At 50.0% G+C, this 22,178-nt stretch overlaps 11 protein-coding genes across 11 annotated transcripts; 8 read left to right on the top strand and 3 right to left on the bottom strand.

The window, feature by feature from the left end:
• Nucleotides 1-546: 546 nt before the first annotated feature.
• Nucleotides 547-2,087, top strand: AKAW2_40133A (putative copper amine oxidase; the record flags this gene model as incomplete). The annotated part of the gene is made up of 3 exons (XM_041688430.1): nucleotides 547-885; nucleotides 932-1,902; nucleotides 1,952-2,087. 3 exons carry the CDS (start codon nucleotides 547-549, stop codon nucleotides 2,085-2,087), a joined length of 1,446 nt encoding a protein of 481 aa, XP_041542216.1.
• Nucleotides 2,088-2,960: 873 nt separating this feature from the next.
• On the top strand, nucleotides 2,961-4,997 carry AKAW2_40132A (transcription factor domain-containing protein; the record flags this gene model as incomplete). Its single annotated transcript, XM_041688429.1, has 2 exons — nucleotides 2,961-3,620; nucleotides 3,666-4,997. The coding sequence occupies 2 exons, from the start codon at nucleotides 2,961-2,963 to the stop codon at nucleotides 4,995-4,997; spliced, it is 1,992 nt and encodes a 663-aa protein (XP_041542215.1).
• A 703-nt stretch (nucleotides 4,998-5,700) lies between these two features.
• Nucleotides 5,701-6,072, top strand: AKAW2_40131A (uncharacterized protein; the record flags this gene model as incomplete). Its single annotated transcript, XM_041688428.1, has 2 exons — nucleotides 5,701-5,772; nucleotides 5,851-6,072. 2 exons carry the CDS (start codon nucleotides 5,701-5,703, stop codon nucleotides 6,070-6,072), a joined length of 294 nt encoding a protein of 97 aa, XP_041542214.1.
• Nucleotides 6,073-6,313: 241 nt separating this feature from the next.
• AKAW2_40130A (F-box protein) lies at nucleotides 6,314-7,991 on the top strand (the record flags this gene model as incomplete). The annotated part of the gene is made up of 3 exons (XM_041688427.1): nucleotides 6,314-6,401; nucleotides 6,477-7,759; nucleotides 7,854-7,991. The coding sequence occupies 3 exons, from the start codon at nucleotides 6,314-6,316 to the stop codon at nucleotides 7,989-7,991; spliced, it is 1,509 nt and encodes a 502-aa protein (XP_041542213.1).
• Nucleotides 7,992-8,408: 417 nt separating this feature from the next.
• AKAW2_40129A (uncharacterized protein) lies at nucleotides 8,409-9,038 on the top strand (the record flags this gene model as incomplete). Its single annotated transcript, XM_041688426.1, has 1 exon — nucleotides 8,409-9,038. One exon carries the CDS (start codon nucleotides 8,409-8,411, stop codon nucleotides 9,036-9,038), a length of 630 nt encoding a protein of 209 aa, XP_041542212.1.
• A 1,077-nt stretch (nucleotides 9,039-10,115) lies between these two features.
• On the bottom strand, nucleotides 10,116-11,110 carry AKAW2_40128S (uncharacterized protein; the record flags this gene model as incomplete). Its single annotated transcript, XM_041688425.1, has 2 exons — nucleotides 10,116-10,743; nucleotides 10,821-11,110. The coding sequence occupies 2 exons, from the start codon at nucleotides 11,108-11,110 to the stop codon at nucleotides 10,116-10,118; spliced, it is 918 nt and encodes a 305-aa protein (XP_041542211.1).
• A 2,115-nt stretch (nucleotides 11,111-13,225) lies between these two features.
• Nucleotides 13,226-13,417, top strand: AKAW2_40127A (uncharacterized protein; the record flags this gene model as incomplete). The annotated part of the gene is made up of 1 exon (XM_041688424.1): nucleotides 13,226-13,417. The coding sequence occupies one exon, from the start codon at nucleotides 13,226-13,228 to the stop codon at nucleotides 13,415-13,417; it is 192 nt and encodes a 63-aa protein (XP_041542210.1).
• Nucleotides 13,418-13,516: 99 nt separating this feature from the next.
• AKAW2_40126A (uncharacterized protein) lies at nucleotides 13,517-14,404 on the top strand (the record flags this gene model as incomplete). Its single annotated transcript, XM_041688422.1, has 1 exon — nucleotides 13,517-14,404. The coding sequence occupies one exon, from the start codon at nucleotides 13,517-13,519 to the stop codon at nucleotides 14,402-14,404; it is 888 nt and encodes a 295-aa protein (XP_041542209.1).
• A 582-nt stretch (nucleotides 14,405-14,986) lies between these two features.
• On the bottom strand, nucleotides 14,987-16,406 carry AKAW2_40125S (uncharacterized protein; the record flags this gene model as incomplete). The annotated part of the gene is made up of 3 exons (XM_041688421.1): nucleotides 14,987-15,344; nucleotides 15,404-15,909; nucleotides 15,978-16,406. 3 exons carry the CDS (start codon nucleotides 16,404-16,406, stop codon nucleotides 14,987-14,989), a joined length of 1,293 nt encoding a protein of 430 aa, XP_041542208.1.
• A 1,264-nt stretch (nucleotides 16,407-17,670) lies between these two features.
• AKAW2_40124A (F-box protein) lies at nucleotides 17,671-18,553 on the top strand (the record flags this gene model as incomplete). Its single annotated transcript, XM_041688420.1, has 2 exons — nucleotides 17,671-18,001; nucleotides 18,066-18,553. The coding sequence occupies 2 exons, from the start codon at nucleotides 17,671-17,673 to the stop codon at nucleotides 18,551-18,553; spliced, it is 819 nt and encodes a 272-aa protein (XP_041542207.1).
• A 1,711-nt stretch (nucleotides 18,554-20,264) lies between these two features.
• Nucleotides 20,265-21,352, bottom strand: AKAW2_40123S (uncharacterized protein; the record flags this gene model as incomplete). The annotated part of the gene is made up of 3 exons (XM_041688419.1): nucleotides 20,265-20,380; nucleotides 20,457-20,965; nucleotides 21,042-21,352. The coding sequence occupies 3 exons, from the start codon at nucleotides 21,350-21,352 to the stop codon at nucleotides 20,265-20,267; spliced, it is 936 nt and encodes a 311-aa protein (XP_041542206.1).
• Nucleotides 21,353-22,178: the final 826 nt, after the last annotated feature.

The following is a 22,178-nucleotide window of genomic DNA, read 5'->3' as shown; positions in this document are numbered from 1 at the left end:
AACACAGTCATTGACTTCCGGGAGATCTATCTGTCAGAACCTCCCAAAGCACAGCTCCTCGAGTTTCTGGCTCTGGAGCACTCTGGTCGTCTGAGTCCAACCTCTCCTCGTCCGCCTCGTCTGGCCCTCTGTCAGTATGATGTGATTGGTAACGACCGCATCCCCTCTTTTGAGGAATCTGTGGTCGATGTTGGGACACGCCAGCGTGTACAGCATCGTGTCGTTGGAAAGGAGCATCATGCTTCCTTGACTTTGTACGTATCTCGAGTAACCTTTTGGACAACTGAGTACTAACGCAGCGTCTTCAGGAGCGAGTTTGATACCCTGGTCGAGCGCTGCTTCGCCTCCCCCCTCTTCCAAAAAGCCCTAGCCGACTTCGACCTCCCCGAAGGCTTTGAGGTCGTCATCGAGCCTTGGCCATATGGTGGACTGGACTACGTTGAGGAGAAGCGCCGTTACTTCCAGGGCCTCTGCTTTGCCACCGATACGCGCAAGAACAACCCTGATGCCAACTTCTACTCCTACCCTCTGCCCCTCATTCCTGTCATGGATGCGCTTACCCAGGAGATCATCCGGGTCGACCGTCCCGCTACAGGTGGTAAGGGTGAGGGTCTGACCGAGCAGACCTTCAAGAGAGACATCATTGGTCACTGCAAAGACTCGGACTATGTGCCAGAGTTGCTTCCTGGTGGTACACGCAAGGATCTGAAGCCGCTGAACGTGGTTCAACCCGAAGGTCCTTCCTTCCGCATTACCGAGGAGTCGCTCGTAGAGTGGCAGAAGTGGCGGTTCCGCGTGGCCTTCAACCCCCGCGAGGGTGCTACCATTCACGACGTCTGGTACGATGGCCGCAGTGTGCTTTACCGACTGAGTGTTAGTGAGATGGTAAGTTCATTTGGCCCACAGCATGGATCACTAGCTGACTCGATAGACTGTACCCTATGCCGATCCTCGCCCTCCGTTCCACCGCAAGCAGGCGTTCGACTTTGGTGATGGTGGTGGTGGAAATATGGCCAACAACCTCTCGATCGGATGCGATTGCCTCGGTGTTATCAAGTACTTTGATGCTGTGATGACGGGTGCCGATGGTACGGCCAAGAAGATGCCCAACGCCATCTGCTTGCATGAGCAGGATAACGGTATTGGCTGGAAGCACTCTAACTGGCGAACCGGTCGCGCAGTGGTGACCCGTCACCGGGAACTAGTTGTGCAGTTCATCATCACCCTGGCCAACTACGAGTACATCTTTGCTTACAAGTTCGACCAATCGGGCGGCATCACGGTCGAGTCGCGCGCCACTGGTATCTTGAACGTGGTCAACATCGACGCTGGCAAGGTCAGCGAGTACGGCAACGTCGTCAGTGGCGGCGTTTTGGCCCAGAATCACCAGCACATTTTCTGTGTGCGCATCGACCCTGCTATCGACGGGCCCAACAACTCGGTGCAGGTGGAAGAGTCCCATCCGGTGCCCATGAACGCGGTCACCAACCCGAATGGCAACTTCTACAAGGTCAACACAGAGACCATGGAGCGCGCTGGCTTCTTCGATGCCGCGCCGGAGCTTAACCGTACTGTCAAGATGGTCAATCCTCACAAGAAGAACCCGATCAGTCAGAAGCCCGTTGGATACAAGTTCATTCCGCTGGCGACACAACGACTACTGGCCGATCCCAACTCCATCCAAGCGAGACGCGCACAATTTGCTCAGCACCACGTGTGGGTGACCAAGTACCGCGATGGCGAACTCTATGCCGGTGGCCGGTACACGCTCCAGAGTCAGGAGGAAATCGAGGGTGTGTCGGACGCAGTGAAGCGAGGTGATTCCGTGGTGGACACAGATGTTGTGGTTTGGAGCACCTTTGGCATTACCCACAATCCTCGTGTAGAAGATTGGCCTGTGATGTGAGTGTTCCCTATACTATCTACTATGGCAGCATGCTAACTAGATTAGGCCTGTTGAGATCTTCCAGCTGATGATCCGACCTGCGGATTTCTTCACCGCTAATCCGTCGTTGGATGTGCCATCCGACAAGAACGTCTCTTCGCGGGTGGTCGGCAACGACTGCTGTCGTAATGCACACATCTAAGACTTGGTAGTACTATTTTTGGACATGAATGACGACTACAATGTACATATATAGCTGGGATTGGCACATACTGGGGGGATCTGGTACTTCAATGATATATATTGGATGGATTTGAGTGATCGTGTTACGAATACAGGTACTTAGCTACCGCACGACCCACAGGGTTACGATAGTCTTATCAGCCTTATGCCCGGTCGATTGGCGTCATGATCAATAAAATAGTACAGCCGACCCGGTGTGTCTAAAATGTGGTGGCCTGGGGCTAAGAAAGAAACTCCGCTCCGCCGACCTCGGATTGCTCGGAATGAAATTTAAAGTTTGCGCCTCCCTCCAGCAGTGTTTCCGAACCCCATCTTCATTTCTCGTGCACCAACGCATACGTCGGAATCAATCAATTCTGTACTACCCTAGTGGAGTGCTGAATGAGACATTCGATCTAACGCGATCTATTTGTGTCCTGCTCGCTAAAGCAAAACCCCATGGACTGCGACTCAGTTAAGCGAGGCAGCAACACTCCGGAACCGCCTCGGAGCAAAAAGCGCGCCAAATATACCCAGGTCGCTTGGTGCGCTAATCCTCCACAGATGGTTTCTTGGCCTGACTGACCCCCTTAGCAATGAGTGTAAGCGACGGAAGCTGAAATGTAGCGGCGAGCCTGTCTGCTCCCGCTGTGCCAGGGACAATGTTCGTTGCGTCTACGCGCCGAATGCTCACGTTGTCGCTAGCACGGCTTCTCCTTCGGTCGAGGATCCTGTCAAAGATGAGAGGTAATTCTTATCCTGGCCAGCCGGAGATTATTACTTACACAGGTATGACAGATTGTCTACTCGGCTGCAGACCGTCGATCAGCAAATTGCATCCCTTCAGCGAGAAATGCGAGCCATGGCCGCTCGTCTTCGTCACCTGGAATCAACATCGGTGACCACTCCAGCGAACAATACTAGCATACCCACCTCCATGTCGACTGTTTCTTCGGCATCGGTGAATACAGGACTGCAGCGGATTCTGAACCGTCCCAAATCTCCCAGCTACGTCGGTCCTACTAGTGCCGAGTTTGGCCTTACTGCGCGACAGAAGGCATCGGAGGACAGCGATGGCGATGCGGATGAAACCGACTCGGCAGCAGCGCCGAGCCCAGCACCTGTCCAAGACTCAGAAGCCCTATCCGGTGACCCTCTTCGGTGTATGGGTCTCACAGAGACCCTGCGACTGGTGACGGTCTATGAGAATACTGTTGGCCTGATCTACCCGTGCGTGGACCTCGACAGCGTGCGCGCGTACGTGGTCGAGTACTTCCGGGATGAGAGGGACGAGCCCAATGAGACACGTTCGCCTGAAACCGAAGACCAGGATTGGTTCTTTGCTCGGGACGTGGAGGTGTTGAAAATCATTGTAGCAACAGCCTTGTTAGCGGAATCTCACGGTCGCAGCGAAAGGGCGGCCTGGTTGGCAGACAGCGTCGAGGATCAGTTCGCTTCTCGGTACAAGGTCCCTGAAGTGGATATGAAGGAGTTGCTTATCTTGACCTTAGTGGTGCGTTGAGTCCTTAAGTTTCTGCTGCCCCAGCTAACAGATTAGTCCATCTTCCACTCCTACCGCGACGACGAAGTGATTGCGTGGCGGACAATCGGGTCCGCTGTCCGGGGCGCCGTCCAACTCGGCCTACACTGTCAGGAGACATGGCTGAGAACCGGGGGTGTATTTCCGGGCGAACTGCACAGAACATGGGCCAGCCGGCTGTTCTGGTGCATGTACGTACTCGATCGGAAATGGTCGTTCGGAACGGGTCTGCCGTTCGCCATCCAGGATTCCGACATGGACACGAACCTACCGGAGCCGGGCACCTCGACGCCATACCTGACCTGCATGATCTCGTACGCACGACTCAGCTCCAAAATCTGGGGCCTTGTGGTCGGCTGGCGCACGCGCCCTCGAGCCGCGACGGCAGACTACTGCTCATACCTAGACTTTCAAGTGCAGCAATGGATCCAATCCATCCCGCCAGAGCTGCGCTTCGACCCGTCGCAGCGATCATCCTCCACAGCACCCAATGCGCAGACAGACAGCATGATGATGCTTCAAGTACTACTAGCACTGCAGGCGAATCAGCTGCGCATTCTCGTCTACAGACAATACCTCCTCAGCACAGAGAGCATCGAAGAAAGCGTGCCGAGTGCATCCATCGCCGTCGAAACCGCGAAAAGCACCGTCCACATGCTCGACTTCTTCAGCCGCGTCTCAGAAATCTACTTCCAACGTCCCGAGCCATTCAACTACTTCCTCATCTCAGCCCTCGCTGCGTTGTTCCTTGCTGTACTCCACGCCCCCTCCCGATTCAGCCAAGTCTGTCGTCCAGAATTCTACAAAGCCGTCGACATGGTCCGCAGATCATCCACTCGTGCCCGCACATCCCGCCGTCTGCAGAAGATCATCCGGAATCTGAAACTGATTCGCTCAAACTTGGGAGCTAAGTCTCCCCGACAAGCTGGAGCTCAGCTACAGCACCAGCACCAGCACCAACACCCACACCAGACACCCAAGCGACAGCCTTCAATATCTACGACCATGTCTGCAGCCGTACCTTTCACCCCGGTGGATACACCCTACCCACCACATCCGCAGCACCAACTTTCGGGATTCCACCCCGTTCATCAGCAGTCAGTGTCGGTGTCCGCGTACTGGCCCGCAACAGCAGCAGGAGGGAACGCAGCGGTTGATGATCAACAGGAAAGCTGCGAGGATCTGACGAGTTTCTTTGAAATGGCGGGTGGGTTCTACTTTGATCCTAGGGCGCAGGCTGAGGTGCCTGAAGCAGGAAATGGGAACGTTACTGGGCCTGATGGGGCAGGAATCGAGGCATTGAACGCAGAAGATGAGGCCTTGACGAGGGTCATGGCCGGGTTACTATAACTATAAGGAAATCACACAAAGATGGATGGTTACGAAGAGGGATAGACACCTCAGGCTGGCCTGTTTGCATATGCGCGGGTTCCTATATACATAGTACACTCCAGACAACATATACTCATGTTCTGGGGACAACACTCCATACGAAAGACAATACCTACCCACCAAGAAAGTCGTAACACTCGATATGAACAACCCACAAAGTACCACATTTTAAACTACAATATTACGTCCGTTACAATAACACCGTTGCAAACAATTCACTGATACCAGAGAACATTATCTCGCTACCACTTAGTTCTAACACTCAAGATGAAAGTGGGACCGATATATAGTATAAATAAGAACTTCCTCGTCTGCACCTACTCTTCCTCCTATCCCCCTTTCCCTCCTTGGCTACCTTTCGCGTTGCAAAGAGTGTATGTATGTATGATGCGGTTATTCATCCTATTATAGTTATGGGCTGGGCGTTACTGACAGAGTATGGGTCGAGCAGCATCAGTACTACAACTACATCTTCTCATACTACCACTACCACCACCACCACCACCAACCGCCATGTCTCCCCCGCAACAAGTATGTCCCGAAGCACAACTACAAACAATACTCCCATTCTCACACTACATTCTAGTCCATCTTCGTTCAGCAAGGAACGTTTCTGGCCCCCCGGGTCCCGACCTCAGCTCGCGCGCTTCAGCGCAAGAAGATGAAAAAAATCAAGGCGAAGAAGGCCGAGAAGGAGAAGTTCGAGTCTGGGCGTGCCTCGGTCAAAGAAATGGTAAGCTAAGTAATGCCTGCTGCTTCCTATTCCTATTCCTACTCAGGGCGAGGGGACCAGGGCTGACTACGGGCGAAGATTGCCGAGGCTGAGCGCCTCGATAAGGCCGCTGCTGCTGAGGAAGAGGAAGCGCGGAGGAAGCGGGCCCGCGCCGCGAATTTGCGGGCGGCAGTGGTGGTTAAGGAGAAGGAGAAGGATGAGAAGGAGGACAAGAAGGAGGAGAAGAAGGAAGAGGAAGAGGAAATGCTAATCAGCTTTGAGGATGAGAGTGAGCAGATGATCACCGAAGAGAATATGTAGATTAGATATGATAATTGGATCCATTGTGAGAGAGCTATGCTATCTCTATATATGTTCTGCTAATTTAAACAGGGGAACTCCGGCTGACATGAATATGACGCATTACCGGAGTTCTAGAAATAAGACAGGTACGACAGACAATAAATGAGGGGTTTGGGTTGATTCATCAGGTAAATTGAATGCATACATCTTCAAAACCAGTTGCACACCACTGTCTTAAGATCTACTGGACGTTGATGCCATGTTCTTCGCTGCTCTCGAGGCAACTTGCATCGTCTGTGGCACGGAGATTGATGGGCTGCATCGCTGGGCAAAGCATTTCCGGGCAGGTGAGTTGGAGCTTGACTCCTACCCCCAGTTTCCTTGGGATCTTTTACCCCCCATCCCTCTAACCCATCCGTCAGTCTACTGCTCCTCGACAGGTGTGAGGGTGACGGTGCCCTTGTGCTTGGCACCTTCTCATCCTGCAGTCCGTATCCCAGCCGATGCGGTGACGGATGAATGGGTTTCCGAGAGGATGCCCGAGCATGACCAGACCGATCTGTACGCGTACCATGAGCCCTGCTGGAGACGCCTGGTCAGCCATTTCAGTCCCACCGAGTTCGATGTGGGCTATGTTTTTGAGGCCCTAGAATATTTGCCACTGCCCTTGCTATGTGGCCACTATGAATCCACACCAACGAGATTAAAGCCTCCTTACATGTGGGAGGCAGTGAAAGAAGGCCTTGTTCATCAGGCTGATTATGCCAACCTGGATGACCTCATGCGATTTGCAAAAGCACTCCCGAGCCCCTGGCATCCGGCGATGTCTTCTGCTCCATTCGTTGCAGACCTCTTCCAGCGACTGCCACTAGAACTAATCGAAATGATCGCTGTTCTATTGCCCACGCGAGACGTACTTCATCTCCGCCAGGTATCACGCGGGGTAGCTCCGGTTTTCAGCAGCTCAGCCTTCTGGAAGACACGTTTCGACTTGAACGCAGAGCGCGGGTTTCTTTGGCCAGTCGTGCGAGACTTGATAGACACAGCAAAAGGCAATGGATTCGATTGGAGGCTCCTGTACCACTGTACTTGCCATCTCACCTGCAGCCAATGGTTTCGCTCAGAGCTGAAATCTTGGGAGGCGCTCCGGTGGCTTCGGGATACAGCCCTGGCTTTAGCCTCCGGGGGGCCCCGTCCGCTCGACTATCGCGGTGATGCCTTACATTACTACCATAATGCCATGATTGGAGATACGCACCTCGAGGTGGTAGACTGCGATTCTCGGGTGCTTTACATTGCGGTTTCTGCACATGATGATTGCGGCTCACATGATAACCCTGGGTCTGTGTGTATCACAGGACTGGAATTCTTTTTCGAGAATGGACCACCGGCGATTTTGGGTTACACTTCGCCCGGAGCAGAGAATATTTCCAGAAAGAAGTGGAGGAATTCTGAGCGGACGAAAATGGCCCATCCTAGAGTCAGAGTTATGATGGATCTGATCGACTTCAAAGGAATCATGGTGACGCAGACACTTGATGGGGTTAGTGGTGTGCTTATATTACAAAGCCTTGATGAAGAGAGAGAAGCACGCCGTAGACGGCGGAGGTGTTGTGTGGGGGAGAGAGACTACCCTCGTCATGCTTATCATGGTTTACGCACTTGTTCTCTGGAAGAGGTCTCACAAGTCGTGGCGGTATTTAACGTAAGTATATAAGTTCCATTTTACTCTCCCTCTTTTCTTGTGTTTCTTGTTCCAACATGATTCTCTTCTCTGTATACTAAAAATGGATCATCAGAACCACAGATTGATAGACCTTGGTATACGGGGCCGAACAGCAAAGCGAAAACCGCAATTGTCGGAAAGACAGCGAAGGTCGGAAATCAAATCTTTTAAAGAAGAGGGCAATCTTGCACCAGGTTTGGAGTTGAGATAAGTGTTGATTGTTAGGTAACTTGAGACGAGCTAGCAATTTAAAAACACATACATGCTACGGAAGATCGATCCGTGGCCCCACCAGGGCCTTTGTGGCTGTTGTAGTCATAATAAATCCCACTCACAAATGCGTCATACTACCTGCTTTATTATTTGCGGAGATCAACGTAGAGAACGCGTCCGTTGTTGAGATATCTGATCAGGTCTGAAGCCTGTGTTACGCAAGCCAGCTAATGAATCTACATTCACTCACTGTTTGCTCAAATGTTTGCAAGTGTTAGGATACTATAGATCTTTTCAACACCAGCCTTCCTTCCTCTCCTCTTCCCCGCTCGTCTACCGTGTCATTACCAAGTTTGAATCATCAACGTAAAAAGCTAGACTTTCCATCGCACGATTCAATCACCCAACATCAACAATGGCACATCACGGACAACCTCAGCCAGTGGAACCAGTGGACTCATTCTGGGATGAGCTCATCTGCGAGGCCTACCTGGAATGGATCTACCTCGGCCCAGACGACTTTCGCAGTGTCCATCATTTCTGGCCCATTCTTCTCCGCCATTACTTCACTCTGGAGGATAACTGTGGGGTCGACGGCGAGCGATGCACCACGCACCCAAGGCCCAGACAGCATCTGAATTCCTTCGTGGTCCACCTTGCTCCTCCTCATCTGCAACGGCGCCGGGTCATTGCTGTCGAAGCTAGGTGGTTTCCCTCCGATACGTCGCCTGGCTGGGAGAACAACTACGACTGGACGCATGTTCGCGAGACGCTCCGGGCCCATATGCTCTCCGATTGGACCATGCGGACGACAGTGCAAACCACGTACGGCATCGTGGCAGTTGGCGACCGTGTTCGCTTTTACTACATGTCTAAGAATGATCTTGTGGGTGAGCTCCGTACCTGGAATGGCCATCCTGTGGATGCCCCAGAGGCGGATCAATCGCCCATCTTGAACATTTTCAGTCTTGTTGACCAGGGAGTGATTCATCAGCTGATGCTTCGTATGCGTCAGGATGTTCTCTCTGGGTGCAATACCTACTAGACAAGCAACGATCACCGGGATTAGTGGCTCTGAACACTGGCAGGGCTAAGTGATAGTTCTCTTGGAGCTTGAACTAGGGTCTTGTATTAGCAGGTCTAAAGTGCGGTTCTTGTTGAACCAGAACTTAAAGGCGTGTATCTAGCTGCTCTTTGGTGGCGAAGATGATCGTTGCGTTCAGAACACTGTTAATTCCAACCTAGAGGGTTCCCTTCGGGGCTCTCTCTGGGGCACCTTTTCTTCGGCAGTGCCGTGGGCTGGGAGTCTCGGGGGGCTTCAATGTAGGTAATCATATTAGGGGGTTGCCCCTCTTCACGACTGCTCTAACAGTGACCAAACCCGCTATCTGATACTATACTGGTCTTCTTCCTATAATGTATGCACAAAGCTCTCAATGCTCACAATGCACTCATGATGTCCGCCTACTCCCTCGCCAGTTCCTACGGGGCAATCTCGCCCGAGATCAGCGCTCGGCTCAACTCCAGCTGTGGGGAAAATCGCAGCTGCGGGCCATGTCCACGGTCTCGAAAGCTTTTATTGGATCATACGCCTTTCCTCTCCGTCATTTCTTTTTTTCTTCCTGCTTGGTGTTCGATGGGATAAATCTGATTTTTCACAATTGTGCTGTCGAGACTGTGGCCCGACAGGTAATGTTCCGACTTGGCAGGCACACCGTTTCGAAGAGACGCATGGATATGCCTTGGGTATTGCTTGGGTTGTCGTGCTTGTGGTCTTGTGTTCTTTCGTCCTGCTGGTGATGGATATTCTACGAAGCCTTGTGCGGGGTTGGTTGTGTTCAGCTCGCCTGCTTAGGGTGATCGTCTTGGCCACTTGCGCCCGACGAGTCAGGGTTTCGAGAGTCTAACCTAGATGCCTGAGGCTCTGTGAGCTCTATGCCTCGTGTATTTGTAATGTCGTTGTAGTACACACCAACATCCGATTAATATATTATAGACACATGTAAGAAGACTCGATATATACATTCCCTGTCCCAAGGAGTCTTAGCTTGAGCAGGTAATCTGAGTAGTAAATGTGAACGCCCAAAGTTCAGGCTGAGAAATGGTGGAAGCCATCACGAAATCAATGTCTTCCTCCACCATCCAACTCAGCGATCGGATATTCCGCCGGCAATTCCGCCTTCGCATCCCTTCCTGAGGCCGGCAATTCCACCTGCTCTGTCATGAACGCCCCTGTCCTCGTCGCAGGCAGCTCATTCACTCTCTGTACCCTATATCTCTGGTCCGGTGATTGATAAGCCTGCGTGTTTGTAGACGACGCGTTCATTTTCCGTCGGCGCAGGAAGAAAAGTAAAAGGAATATAGCCAGCACCGCGCCCGCTGCGACACCGACGCCAATACCTGCTTTCGCTCCGGTCGAGAGGCCTGATGAACTGGTGGATGAGGTGGACGTGGGTGATATTGTGGAAGAGGTAGCGGTCGCAGGTAAATCCCCGGATGATGTTGTAGATGCTGATGTGGCTGCCGGGGTGGTGAAATCAGTCGATTGCCATCGGATAGAAATACCGTACCCGTTGATGTGTCCCGGGCTGGACAAGGAACTGGAGGTGCTGCTCGTCGATCCGGCAGTGTCGGTCCAGGTGTAGGCGAATTCAATCTCGGTAGATTTGCCGGGTTCCCAGGTGCAGACTTCGAGCTCGGTCCAGCCGGGAGTGTAGGTGGTTCTAGTGGAGTATGTTTGGATACCGATGCTGGAGATGATAGCCAGTTGTGTCAGTTGGTACTGCAGGTGTTGAGAACAGGTGTGTAGTATGGATAGAATGCTCACGTCGGACAGCATGTCGCCGCAGTCTCAGTAATAGTCCCATCGATCACGATATTACTGGCTGCAATGCGATATCCGGTGGGACATAGTCCCGGCGAGAAATAGCTGGAAACATCCCAGCCCGAAGGAACACATTCAGCCGTGTGTGCTGGCCCCAGGTTCATCCATGTTTTGGAGCTGCTGCTGACGAGCCAGAAGTCGCTGATACATGTGCTGGGAGGGACGAATGTAGTTGTTAAGGGAATGGGGGCTGAGGCTGTAGTAGCTGCGGATGTTGTTACGCCTGCTGACATGGTGGCTTGGGGGTCGAAGGGGATGCTGGGAGCATCAACAGAGGTTGCATTTGATTGTGTGCCGTGCGAAGAGGAGTTGAGAAAAGGGGGAGTAAGCTGATCAGACAGAAAATCTCCAGACTTGGGGCATGCTGGAGACCCTTACTCGGCCTTATGCAGGATCTAAGATGATTGTGTTTAGCGTGGACTCGGCACTCTTTGGGGGCCAAATGAAGAATGCATGAGTTTCAATTGTGATTGGCTGATATTAGGTTTTGTTGATGCGCCCCGCCGGGTTTATAATCCGGCATGGTACTTTCCTGTCAAAGTACTTGTGTTTGTTGGAAAAATTGACAACAGAGGCTTGTCCTCTTGACAAGCTTTTTCTCTGACCTGTTTCTTTCCATAGATAATACTTTTATTGCATGTTATATAATTGTCCTCTCATCATGCATAGGCGCTTATGGGGAAAGTTGAGAGCAATTTCTGAATATGATATACCCACCCTCGTCACTCAGGTCACACTTTGAAGTATTTGAAAATGTCAAACATATTTCTTGTACTGTCTCTGGTTTTATCATATGAATCTCGTGGGGCAGTAGATTTCCAATTGTTCTCCGCCTCCTCGGAATTGTTCTCCCTCGGGTTTATTAGCCCGCACTAGCAGAATTTTTACCGCTCTCGTTGACAGCTGCCTGAGGCTGAAGTTTATGCCTGGATTACTGGATTTTCATCCTTACTTATTTAGACAACCAGCAATTATAAGTATATCGAAGTAAATGTTTCTTCTCCGGCCTTTTATACTTTCTATAGCCACATGGTCAACCTATACGGTTCGAAAATGTAGTCCCCGCTAGGTTCCAGCACGATCACTGTGGGAGATATATATTCCCAGCCGATGTACAAGTCCATGCCCTCAAGCTGACTGGATCTGACTCACTGAAGATATAAAATTCAAATTTCCTCGGAGATAGGTTGCTTCCATTCGGCTTGAAACAGGCTTCTTCCCGGTAATCTGTAGTGTTTATCTGGTGAGAGTTTGTTTCACGCGAACGTGTTTGCCCTAAATGCGATGAGCTTCGACGCTTTTGCGTCAGATTTCACTCTTCACGCCCACAAAAATGGACAGGAAAAAATGTTTCTGAACTGAAGCTTTTAGGAATATTAAGATCATTAGTAAAGGGCAGGGATGAAACGCCCTGCATGAAATTTGGGGCTCAGCTGCGTATCTACTCTATAAACACCCTAGTCAGCCAATGGCACTAGAGACAAGACCAGTGCTAATGCGGCCCCAAGGCACCCAGTCAAATCATGAACGACACTCAATTAACCATACTTTGTATCATTCCCTTGAACCTCAACCAGCCAGAACCAAAGATTGACATCCCGCAACATTCTATGCCCGTGGACCACCAAGCGGGAGAAAAAGTGGACCTCGCGCTGCTGATCTCCGTGCCGGCACTCACAGCATCCTGACACCCGAGGGGATGCTTTCCGTCATGAATTACTTCTACAGCCATGGTCTAGAATGTTTTGTTTATATCAAAGTCTTGCCAAGCATTGTCCGGAGAATCTTTGCCGGCCATCTACACCGTATCTTCATGGCCTGATGCTTCACCGTAGTTTAGCTGAAACACCCGGAGCTACAGTGGGGATGAAAACTCCAGAATCTCCGCTAAAGTGGGACATGGGAGATGATCATCAACTTAGTCTACTTTTAGGTTCGATTTTTCATGTCAACACCCGCGCACATGCTGCAAAACAGTAGTGCTGGTCAAGCGTTTTCATTCGAATGGCCGAAGAACATCTCTTTCAAGTATGAATGTCATTCATTGGTGGGGTGGAAGACACAGACAGCCGAGTAGGATCTTGAGACGGGACAAATACCCATGCATTTGAAGCTAAGTAAGGCTGATCTCACAATAGTCAGTGGATCGCATAACTCACTAAATAGTAGTCCATGCTTGGCAGGACTGGTTGTCTTGAGCCAAGAGCCCGTCTTATTTTTGTTATAATTCTGCTATACCGCGGGCACACGTCTTCGCGAAGTCACTTTTACCTTCTCACCACATTCCTCACTTGTCTACTCTGCACCTGGAGAGGCCAAATCACTACCAAAAGATCAACAAAATCAACATGGGCTGGTTCCCAGTCGGACTCGAAGAGGGTGAGAACAAATGGAAGTTCGACATCATCCCTCTGCTGGCTGTCATTGGCAGCTCAGCAATCCAAAAACACATGCAGGCCATTACGGCCTCTCCCTTCGCCATCTTTCCCCGGTTGATGCCCGCCCCTGAATCGCTTCTCGACACAGAGCGACCGACATGACCACCATCTGTCAAGGACGTCAAGATCGTCGGTGTCAAATCAGGCATAGAATTAGACGAGCTGAATTTCTTTGCGAATCTCATCCACAATGTAAATGACATGGAAGAATACGAATTCCGCGTCTACAGAATCAGCTACGCGACGCGTGATTCCGAAGAAGGACAAAACTCGAAGATCGCATCAAAGGTGGAAGAAAGTTACCGACGAGTCAACAGGCATCGAATTCCAATCAAACTCAAGACATTCTGCTGGCTCAATTTCGTCACCCTTGTATCAATCCTCATCACCATTGGCCTTTATATCTGGGCAGGCTGCATCCACGATGGTACCGCCCTTGTTGGTCTGGCTACCATGTCTTTGTCGACCAGTGTAGCCAGTCTCTCGGCGCGCTGGTATCCCCGCCTCAGCGGCCGTTCGTCGCAAGCAGAAGTACCTAGTGGAGACGTGATTATACGCACCCGGGCAGGTGCTTTTATTCTTGTCTACGGAGATGACGACGTCATCCGCGAGTTGTACGAAGGAATGGAGGACTGCGAGTACATGTTCAAGGGGAACACGCACCACCGACTGCTAGGAACTAGCACGTTACTTCTCATGGCATCGATTATCCTGCTGAGTAACTGCGGTTCAGAGATGCAGATTGCCATCGGTGTCGCTTACATCATTCTGAACGCCCTGTACTGGCTGTTAGCGTTGCTGGTCGAGCCGCGCGATCTGTGGGATATGAGCAGATATAAGATTGAATTTGTCGAGTGTCGTCCGAGTACCCCCGACTCGAGCTACACTGAGACGTTGTGGGCTGTCATTAATATGACGGGAAGTGTGGAGTGGGTAGCGAATGGTGAATTGATTCCCCAAACACCGGCTTGGGATCAGTGGTTGCAGGAAGCGAAGGAGCATATTGGAAAGGACTGGGATCCTGTTAGGAGGAAGGATGAACTGATGAATCCTAGACTGGCGTACCGCAATGGGCGGTGGTTTGACTGAGTCAGGCCTTTTGATACGGTTTGGTAACTAACGCAATAATTATGGTCAATAAACTCTCATACATTAGAATAACAAACATCCATAGAACTGGTGACGTCTGCAGGACCACTGGCATATATCTTGTTGTCTACTACACCGATTCGGGGCCCCCAATCCATCCATATGACCAAGTTGCTCAGTGCCGATTTAATCCTGATGATAAATGGGATTTTAATATGACTAGTCTATTAGTAAAGAGGAGGATCAAAGTGCATTTTAATATTAGCCGGACTGACTGTCAGCACCCCTAGCAGCGGTGATCAGCCAAGTTGGCCTCTTGAACTTTTGGCTTTGAAACCAACGTCCTGAATTACTTGAATAGCAATAAGGCATTATATACGACCACGGGGTGTGGAATATAAGACTAAGCGAATTGTTTTGTGTACCTGTTTCCGTACAAAAGATGCAGATATATAATATGAATATATATATTTATGCAGAAGACATGGGCAAGGGCCCAATTCAACTCGGCAGAATAATCTATCCAGACACTAGGCCAGCAGGGCCTCTGGTATTACCAACGTTGCTCGCACAAGGAAATTTCTAATTTCCTGGAAACTTCTTGTGATAGTCGACAATCGCAGCTTCGGCCTTTTCTAAACATTTCTTCCACTCCGAAGCCGAGCATGAAGGAAGATCACGGAACTCGAAAAGGGGCAGTTGCTCGGTAGGATGGTCGAGGCGATGCTCAGTCAAGTCTCCATACCCTCCGACTTGGCCATCAATCATCTCCTTATCAGCATCCTTGAGCAGATCTTTGCCATCCTTCAACCCCTGAATCCAGGCTTTGACGTTGACAGGGCAGGACTGTGAGCCGTAGCAGACGTTAATCTGCAGCTTCTCGAACTTGCCGTTGATGGTGGTCTGTCCGGGATGCCCTGAACAATACCGCTCGTCGACACTAAATGGGATATTGTTAGTGAGGGCTCCACTGAGGTAAGGTAGTTGCACCAGTCTTACGCAGCATATTCATGTGCATCGTCAATAGGGTTCTCATAACAAGCAAGCTTGTTCACAATATTCCAAAGATCCTTCTTCTCGAGCTTGCTCTCAATAAGCTTATACATCTTGGAAAAACTGGTTCGCGGCATAATCGACGTCAGCTCCTTAGCACTCTCACTGTTCCGGACCTGGCTGCCAGCCTTGGCATAGGAAAGAAGTAGCGAAAGAAATCCGCGAACATCCTCGCCAACATCCTTGGTAAGACCACCAGGTTTCTCCTCGAAGAAGAAATCGTTCACCCAGACCTTGTTCTGGATCTTACTATTGGCGTATGTCATGAGAGGTGAGGGCTTGTTAAGTTTGGCTTGCTTGATCAGGTCGTTGATGGCCCCAAGCGGCATTGGGGAGGTGATCTGACGAGACCAGGCGGAGTTCACAGGGTTAGTGCCAGCCTTGACAGACCAAGGGTTCTTCTTATTGCTGGCAATTTCAACTTCCTGGCCGGTCTTCGGGTTCCACTTTTTCTGTATAAGGAGGTGGTCAGTTAGTCTCTTCGTGCATCTCCAAGTCAGTTGTGGTGCGGTTATCATACCAGATCTTCATAGACCTCCTCCGCTGCAAGTGCAGCTCTCCCAGATCCCAATTTGATCTTCCTCCCATCCAGGATATACTCTGCAGGTAGATGTCCCAGCGTGCCTCCGGTGGCATCCGCCGTCAATTCCCAGTCTTTGCCTGATAATTTGGCACCGTTGCCGTCCTTGGCTGATTTCAACTTGACAGCCTTGCCTTTGGCAGCAATACCAGCTTCCTTCACCGCCTCTTTCTCTTTCTCAGACAATTTGTGAACATCTTTGGTGAAGTAGATACTCCCGGACTCAAACTCAACGCCGATACCTGGAGAGGCTATGCCCGAGCGTTCAACTAGCTGGCCGTCAATGGGCGAAGCAGTACCGAATTGAAAAGAAGAGAGTGACAAGAAAAGTATAGCCGCATGGCTCCAAGAAAGAGTGGGAGAATACATTGTATAATGAGAGATTCGACGATAAAAGAGTGAATAGGAAAAAAAGGAAAGACTTTGAGAGATACTCTGTTGATGATTCCCAAGGATCAGAGTCCCTGGCTTTCTTGATATACTTTTTTCCCTTCAGGGTACGCCATACCAGAAGTATAAAAGCTCGAAATATATCATGGCTCCCAAGCTATCACAGCCCGAATGTCATGGCGGCCCCAAGGCTACAGAGGCTCTAAGGATATAATGGCCCCCGAAGCCATAACGGTCCCACCTCAGAACTTTGCCTAGCTAGAGAATACATGATATCATTGACATTACGCACCTCATCTCCAAATAGCGAGTGAGAATTCCTAGAATTAGAGATATCTTGAGTGTGATATGCAAATAGTGGTATTGAGATAGGCTGTGTTATGAAGATAAAGGTAGTATTAGAAACTTCCTAGTATTAAAAGTGCGATATTAGAACAGCCAATATGAATCACTATGTTGTAAAAGACCAAAGATTATTAGTGAACCCTGAAGGACAGTCCGAGGAGTTCGTCATGAATATGGCCCCCAGTAGGAAGTTCGTAGGCCCCCAAGTAAATCCTGAAACCAGGGTGCAAAGAGAATCCACTAGGCTCTGCACAAGCATCCACAGAGACCCTGAATGTCTCAAATGGAGTACCCGGATTAGGCTCTATGCAGACCTCTATGAAGACCATGAGCCCAGTTTGGAATGGCCCCCAATCGCCTCACAATGGCCCCCACGTGGTCTCTGAAAGTAGTAGTATGGGGAAAGTCCCCATTAATTTGTATGTTGACATAGTACGAGCAGAAGAAATTGCTGTCGGAAATCCTATAGACTCTGAACCAACAGCGGATACTAAAAGCCTGGAGTACAAATCACACAATCGCAGGGTAGGCGTTAGAATCATGTAGAAAAGCCGAGCGGACACACCTGGCCAGGCTCACATATAGACTGTCACATAGAGCAAAGCCACCCGCTGATGATCACATAAGCGCTAGAACAAACAGGGAAGGAGCTCCTGACAGGCTTTATAATAGCCCCCATATCTGCCCTGAAATTAGTGCGAAAGAGGCCTTGGCTTAAGTCTGAACATGGGAAGGCGTATCAGAAGACTGAATTGTTGCAACGGTTCGTGCAGGTTTATTTTAGGCCCATCCACCAATCACATGATCTTCGAGTCTAAGAAGCAAACACAGGCAAGCTAACACATAATTAACCTCTCGGCGAGTCAACCTATTCCGGACTCTGTTTATCACACTCATTATGTACACATTTTCAGGATTTGCCCACATTCCTACAGAGGTCTTAATCAGAATATACGGGGAACTGCCTCTTCCAGATGCGCTTCATTTGGCCGCGACTTGCCGTCGCCTCCGCCAGGTCTTGATCAACAACACGCCTACAATTTACAAACGCCTACGCAGAAAGATGCCATGTGAACGACATGCAAGAGTCCTACTGGCGGATCAAGGTGGCCCACTACCTCATTCTTTGTCAGTGACTCTCGGGGATCTGTTACGATTGCGACGAAACGTTGGTATTGTGGAGAAGGCGATCGAGGTGTTTGACCGTGATATTACTCCGCATATCCGGAGTAAGTAGATGAACCAGGGAACACATTAATTGTTTGGAAAATTGCTGACTTAAGTGCTGTAAAGTTCCTCTTACGAGCGTCGATGACGAGTTTTATGGTGGAAAGCCACGCCCATTACACTTAACTCCAACAGAACGTCATCGCTTCACCTGGAGTTATTACCAAGTTTGGAGTCTTTTACTACTAGACCAACCATCTCGCCAACAGCGATATCGGTCTATGTTGCTGAAGCACATGTACTTGATATACGAAATGGTTGATCTTGACCAGCCAATCGGGGACGAACCGGGATCTTCCCAAGCTGACGAGAAACGATGCGCACTCTTTCAGGAAGTAAGCGAGTACCTCCAGTTTCTATACCACGACATCCACGGAGTCGACTACATTGATTTCTCGGGGCAAAGCGTTTCTATGCGTACTCGAGGCCACGCAGCAATATGGGACCATTGCCAGCCTGATTTGAAGAGGATCGTTTGCTACCAATGGCGAAATTCGGAGAAGAAGCCTGTCAAGGAGGAGGATGTGTGGGAACATACAACTGATGAAGAGTGAACATATTTTTATATATATTGGTTGGATGACATTGCAGGAGCTGTCAAACAATGGCTAAACTGTAGGTACTAGAAGGGAGAACATGGATAACTGAGAGTGATCGAGCTGCAATTACAAGCTTAACACCCAATTTCTAGAAGGTCGTGAGTTCAAAAAGCAGCATTGAATCCAATTCAGAAGTCTGGGTTGCTGGTGAGGGTTAAGAGTACGCAACAAGTCAACATTCCCCTGGCTAGAATAAGGTGAAAGCAGTATTCCGTACTCCATGCCATCAGTGATCTGACTTGTATGTATGCTGTATGGATCAGTGTATCTGTAAAAAGATGGTACATACGACCACAGGGTTTGGAAAACAGGGCTTCCCGTCCGCTCAGCCGTACTTAAGCCACACGCCGGGAGATTAGTAGTTGGGTGGGTGACCACCAGCGAATCCCTTCTGTTGTATGTATATTTTTATTTTCTATTTTTTTGCCATGATTTCATACCATGATGGGTGAAAAATTTGGTCGGTGTATGCATCTATTGAGCGACCTACAGAATGAAGGAATGGCCAGGCTAAGATCGTCGAGAGGTGAACAACCGCCACTCGTGGAAAGTACGGGGCACGCTGTCAGGCCCTGTTCGGTCTCTCATAGGTTTCTACAGTGTATATCCTTACAACTCGTGTAGCCCACAAAATCTTGTGCCTTACGAAGCAAGTGGCTCAGTGTCAAGAACGCAAATTAACCCTCAGCATTTCCCGTAGACATAGAAGACATCGCTTCTTCCTGTCTTGGGGATAATAAACTAGCACGCTTTCGTCAATGCCCTTTTCACGAGTGTTGTCCAATCCCATGACTACAGCACCATGCCGTCCGATGAGAAGCTATCAATCGCTCGTTCCCACTAATATAGCCACCAGATTTGATGTCTTCGGAAGCTCCAACGCGCAGATTGATGCTTTTTAGTGTTGCCTTCGTCCAGTAGACTAGAGTAAAATTTCCGAGGAACGGCTGGTACATCGAAGCCGCACAGGCGACTCCGGAAGGGCTGAGAAAGGGGAAGTGCCCATGCGCGGTGCAGGAGCCTGGTGGATAGTACTGCCGTGCTCATCGCACAGGGTAATATCGTACATCGTGACACACCTCGCCACTGTCATCGCAGCTTGAATATGTGCGAACTAGCAGTCTGTTAACTTGCGTCGCTGTGGCCTCTCTAGGTTCGACTTACCCTTCGACCGGCTTTTCATTTAGACGACCCAAAGTTGTATTAGATCTTTACTCATCTTTGTTAAGAGGTGCATTAACTCACGACATCTGTGACGCCCAGCTCCGAAGCCAGTAAATGCAATGGCTTCTTTCAATTGTTCCGCACGGTCTGGCAGGAAGCGTCCTGGATCCCAGCGTTCCGGATCGGGGTAGATGTCTGGATTTCGGGCTCCGTCTCGAAGGTCATATGTCTGTTATAGCGTTAGGGGGTTATAGTAAAGCACAGGGAGCCATTTCAACTTACAGCATAGGCCCCCGGCGGTATTACCTCGCCTGTATCTCCGATCCTAATATAAGTTGTGCTGATATTCTTACGCAACACTACTGGAAGCACTGCTATTCGAATGCTCTCCAGGAGGCATGCATGGAGAAGAGGAAACTCATGCTCCCAGGTATGCATACTTAAGGATCGGAGGACTTGGTCGGCAGATTCACCATTATTCTGGTATTTGAAGATCACTTGGTTAATCTCCTGCCGCACTTGAGTCATCCAATATCCGGTGGTAGAAAGCTCTATGAGTGTCCATGACGTTACCGTCGGAGTGTTCCCTTGGGCTGCGAACGCAGTGCCCAGCACAACCTGGTATAAATTAGCATTTGTAAAAGGGAAAAAAATGTATGAAAATGTCTTCTTGCCTGCAAAATCGTTCTTGTACTGCATTTCTTGTTGATCAAATCCTGCAGCATGCCATGCTTCGCGGGATGCTCTTTATGTGATTGCTGCTGCCGTTTTCTATTGCGGATTATCTTCGACATGAGGGTAGAAAGGCGTGCAAGAACGATCCACGCACTGACGGTCCATGGGTTCAACGGCCATGGAAGCAATGTATCGATCGCCGTAAAAGGTCTATCCAACGCGCCCATCATGTCGCTTACCCTTCTCGACAGCTCGGAGGAGCTCGCCAGCTCACCGATTCCCATTGCGGCCATGATGGACCGAGTGAAGGACAATGTGATCACCGGGAAAGGATCGAAGAGAGCTTTCGTCGCGATCTCTTTCAAGGTTGCGGTGGTGTATGATTCTATGGTTACGGGAATAGCTTCCAGGCCCTGGGTGCGCAACAGCGCCGTGCGCAATACGGACCCAAGATTTGATGGATGCGTATCGGTGGCGAAATTCTCGACTTGCAAGACTAGACTAACCCAAGGGAGGTTCAAATCGGCCCTAGATTTTGTCCGCGAAGTCAGTGGCCTGCCCCGTGTTGTGCGGTCAGAAAAGATGAGAAGGGTGATAACCGAACCCTGCCTCTAGATCAAGATCACGGCTCTCGAAAAACGTCTTGCGGCCCTGTGGACCGGACAGGCCCACAACCCGATCCCGGCCAAGATAAAAGCTATAGTTTCCAGTGGGTGAAGACATTTTACTGCTATGACAGAATGCTTCTGGGTTGTTGAAGAATTGCAGGGCACCCACAAGCGGGTAACCCGCGACAAACTTTGGGGCATTGGAGGGAAATGGGCGCTTCCAAAGTAATCTAATACACTGAGCAACGAATAAGAAAATAACGAAATACGAGCAACGCCCGAGAATGTGGAATACCGTTTCAATCATGACTGTGATTGATCGTGGGTAAACTGAAGTCTTCTCCAGCGACTGGCGGCTCCTCCTCTTTATAAATATGCCCAAGACATCAGATATAGGAACTACAATCTTGATAGTATCATGACCCGGTTCTCTGCCGTCCTCCAAACTCAAAGGTGGTCATATGCATCCCGGCTATTGGAAAGTCTATGGGGGATGTGCATCTATTAATGAAGTCTATAGTATCGGTGACGGTCGGTGTGTTGAGTGGTATGACAGGTCGATCGCGGCGTGCAGCCATTGTAATAGACGGGCTAAAACTCCGCATAAAACATTTGTCAAGCAACTTGACAGCCAACAACCGAAAACGAGAAGGAAAGAAAAGACAACGCGTCATGGTTCAGGTTGTCACCCGACAAGTCCGTACATGGTCACATTTGGCATTCTTCAGCATAACGCCGCTTGTTTCTACAACCACACCGCTTCAGCCTCCATCTGAAAGTCTCTCGATTATGCATGTTGACGCAATGAGGATGCTTTATATTGCAGAGAGCAACTGCGACGAGCTCTTACCGCCTCGAGAAAGGTCCAAAAGAAGTAAATTGCCTAGACTTCCTGCGATCTCGTTGCCATTGACAGTCGAATTTTGGGAAATAACTTGACAAATGTAAGAAAAAGTATGTCAAAGACGGCTTGAATCTAATGTCGCTCAACTAGGGAAAGAACGGTGGGAACGTGGGGGGAGGGTGGTGCGTACGACACTATAAGAAGTAGACGTTCCGGGTCCTTGGAGTACGGTTCGGCAAACTTGTCACCATCCTGAGCCATGGCAAGCAAGTACACTTTGAAGACGAAG

This window comes from Aspergillus luchuensis, chromosome 4 (assembly GCF_016861625.1).
Source record: "Aspergillus luchuensis IFO 4308 DNA, chromosome 4, nearly complete sequence".
NCBI classification, from domain to species: Eukaryota; Fungi; Ascomycota; class Eurotiomycetes; order Eurotiales; family Aspergillaceae; genus Aspergillus; species Aspergillus luchuensis.
Note: the sequence above shows the minus strand (reverse complement) of the source record. Positions and strands in the feature narration are given on the sequence as shown.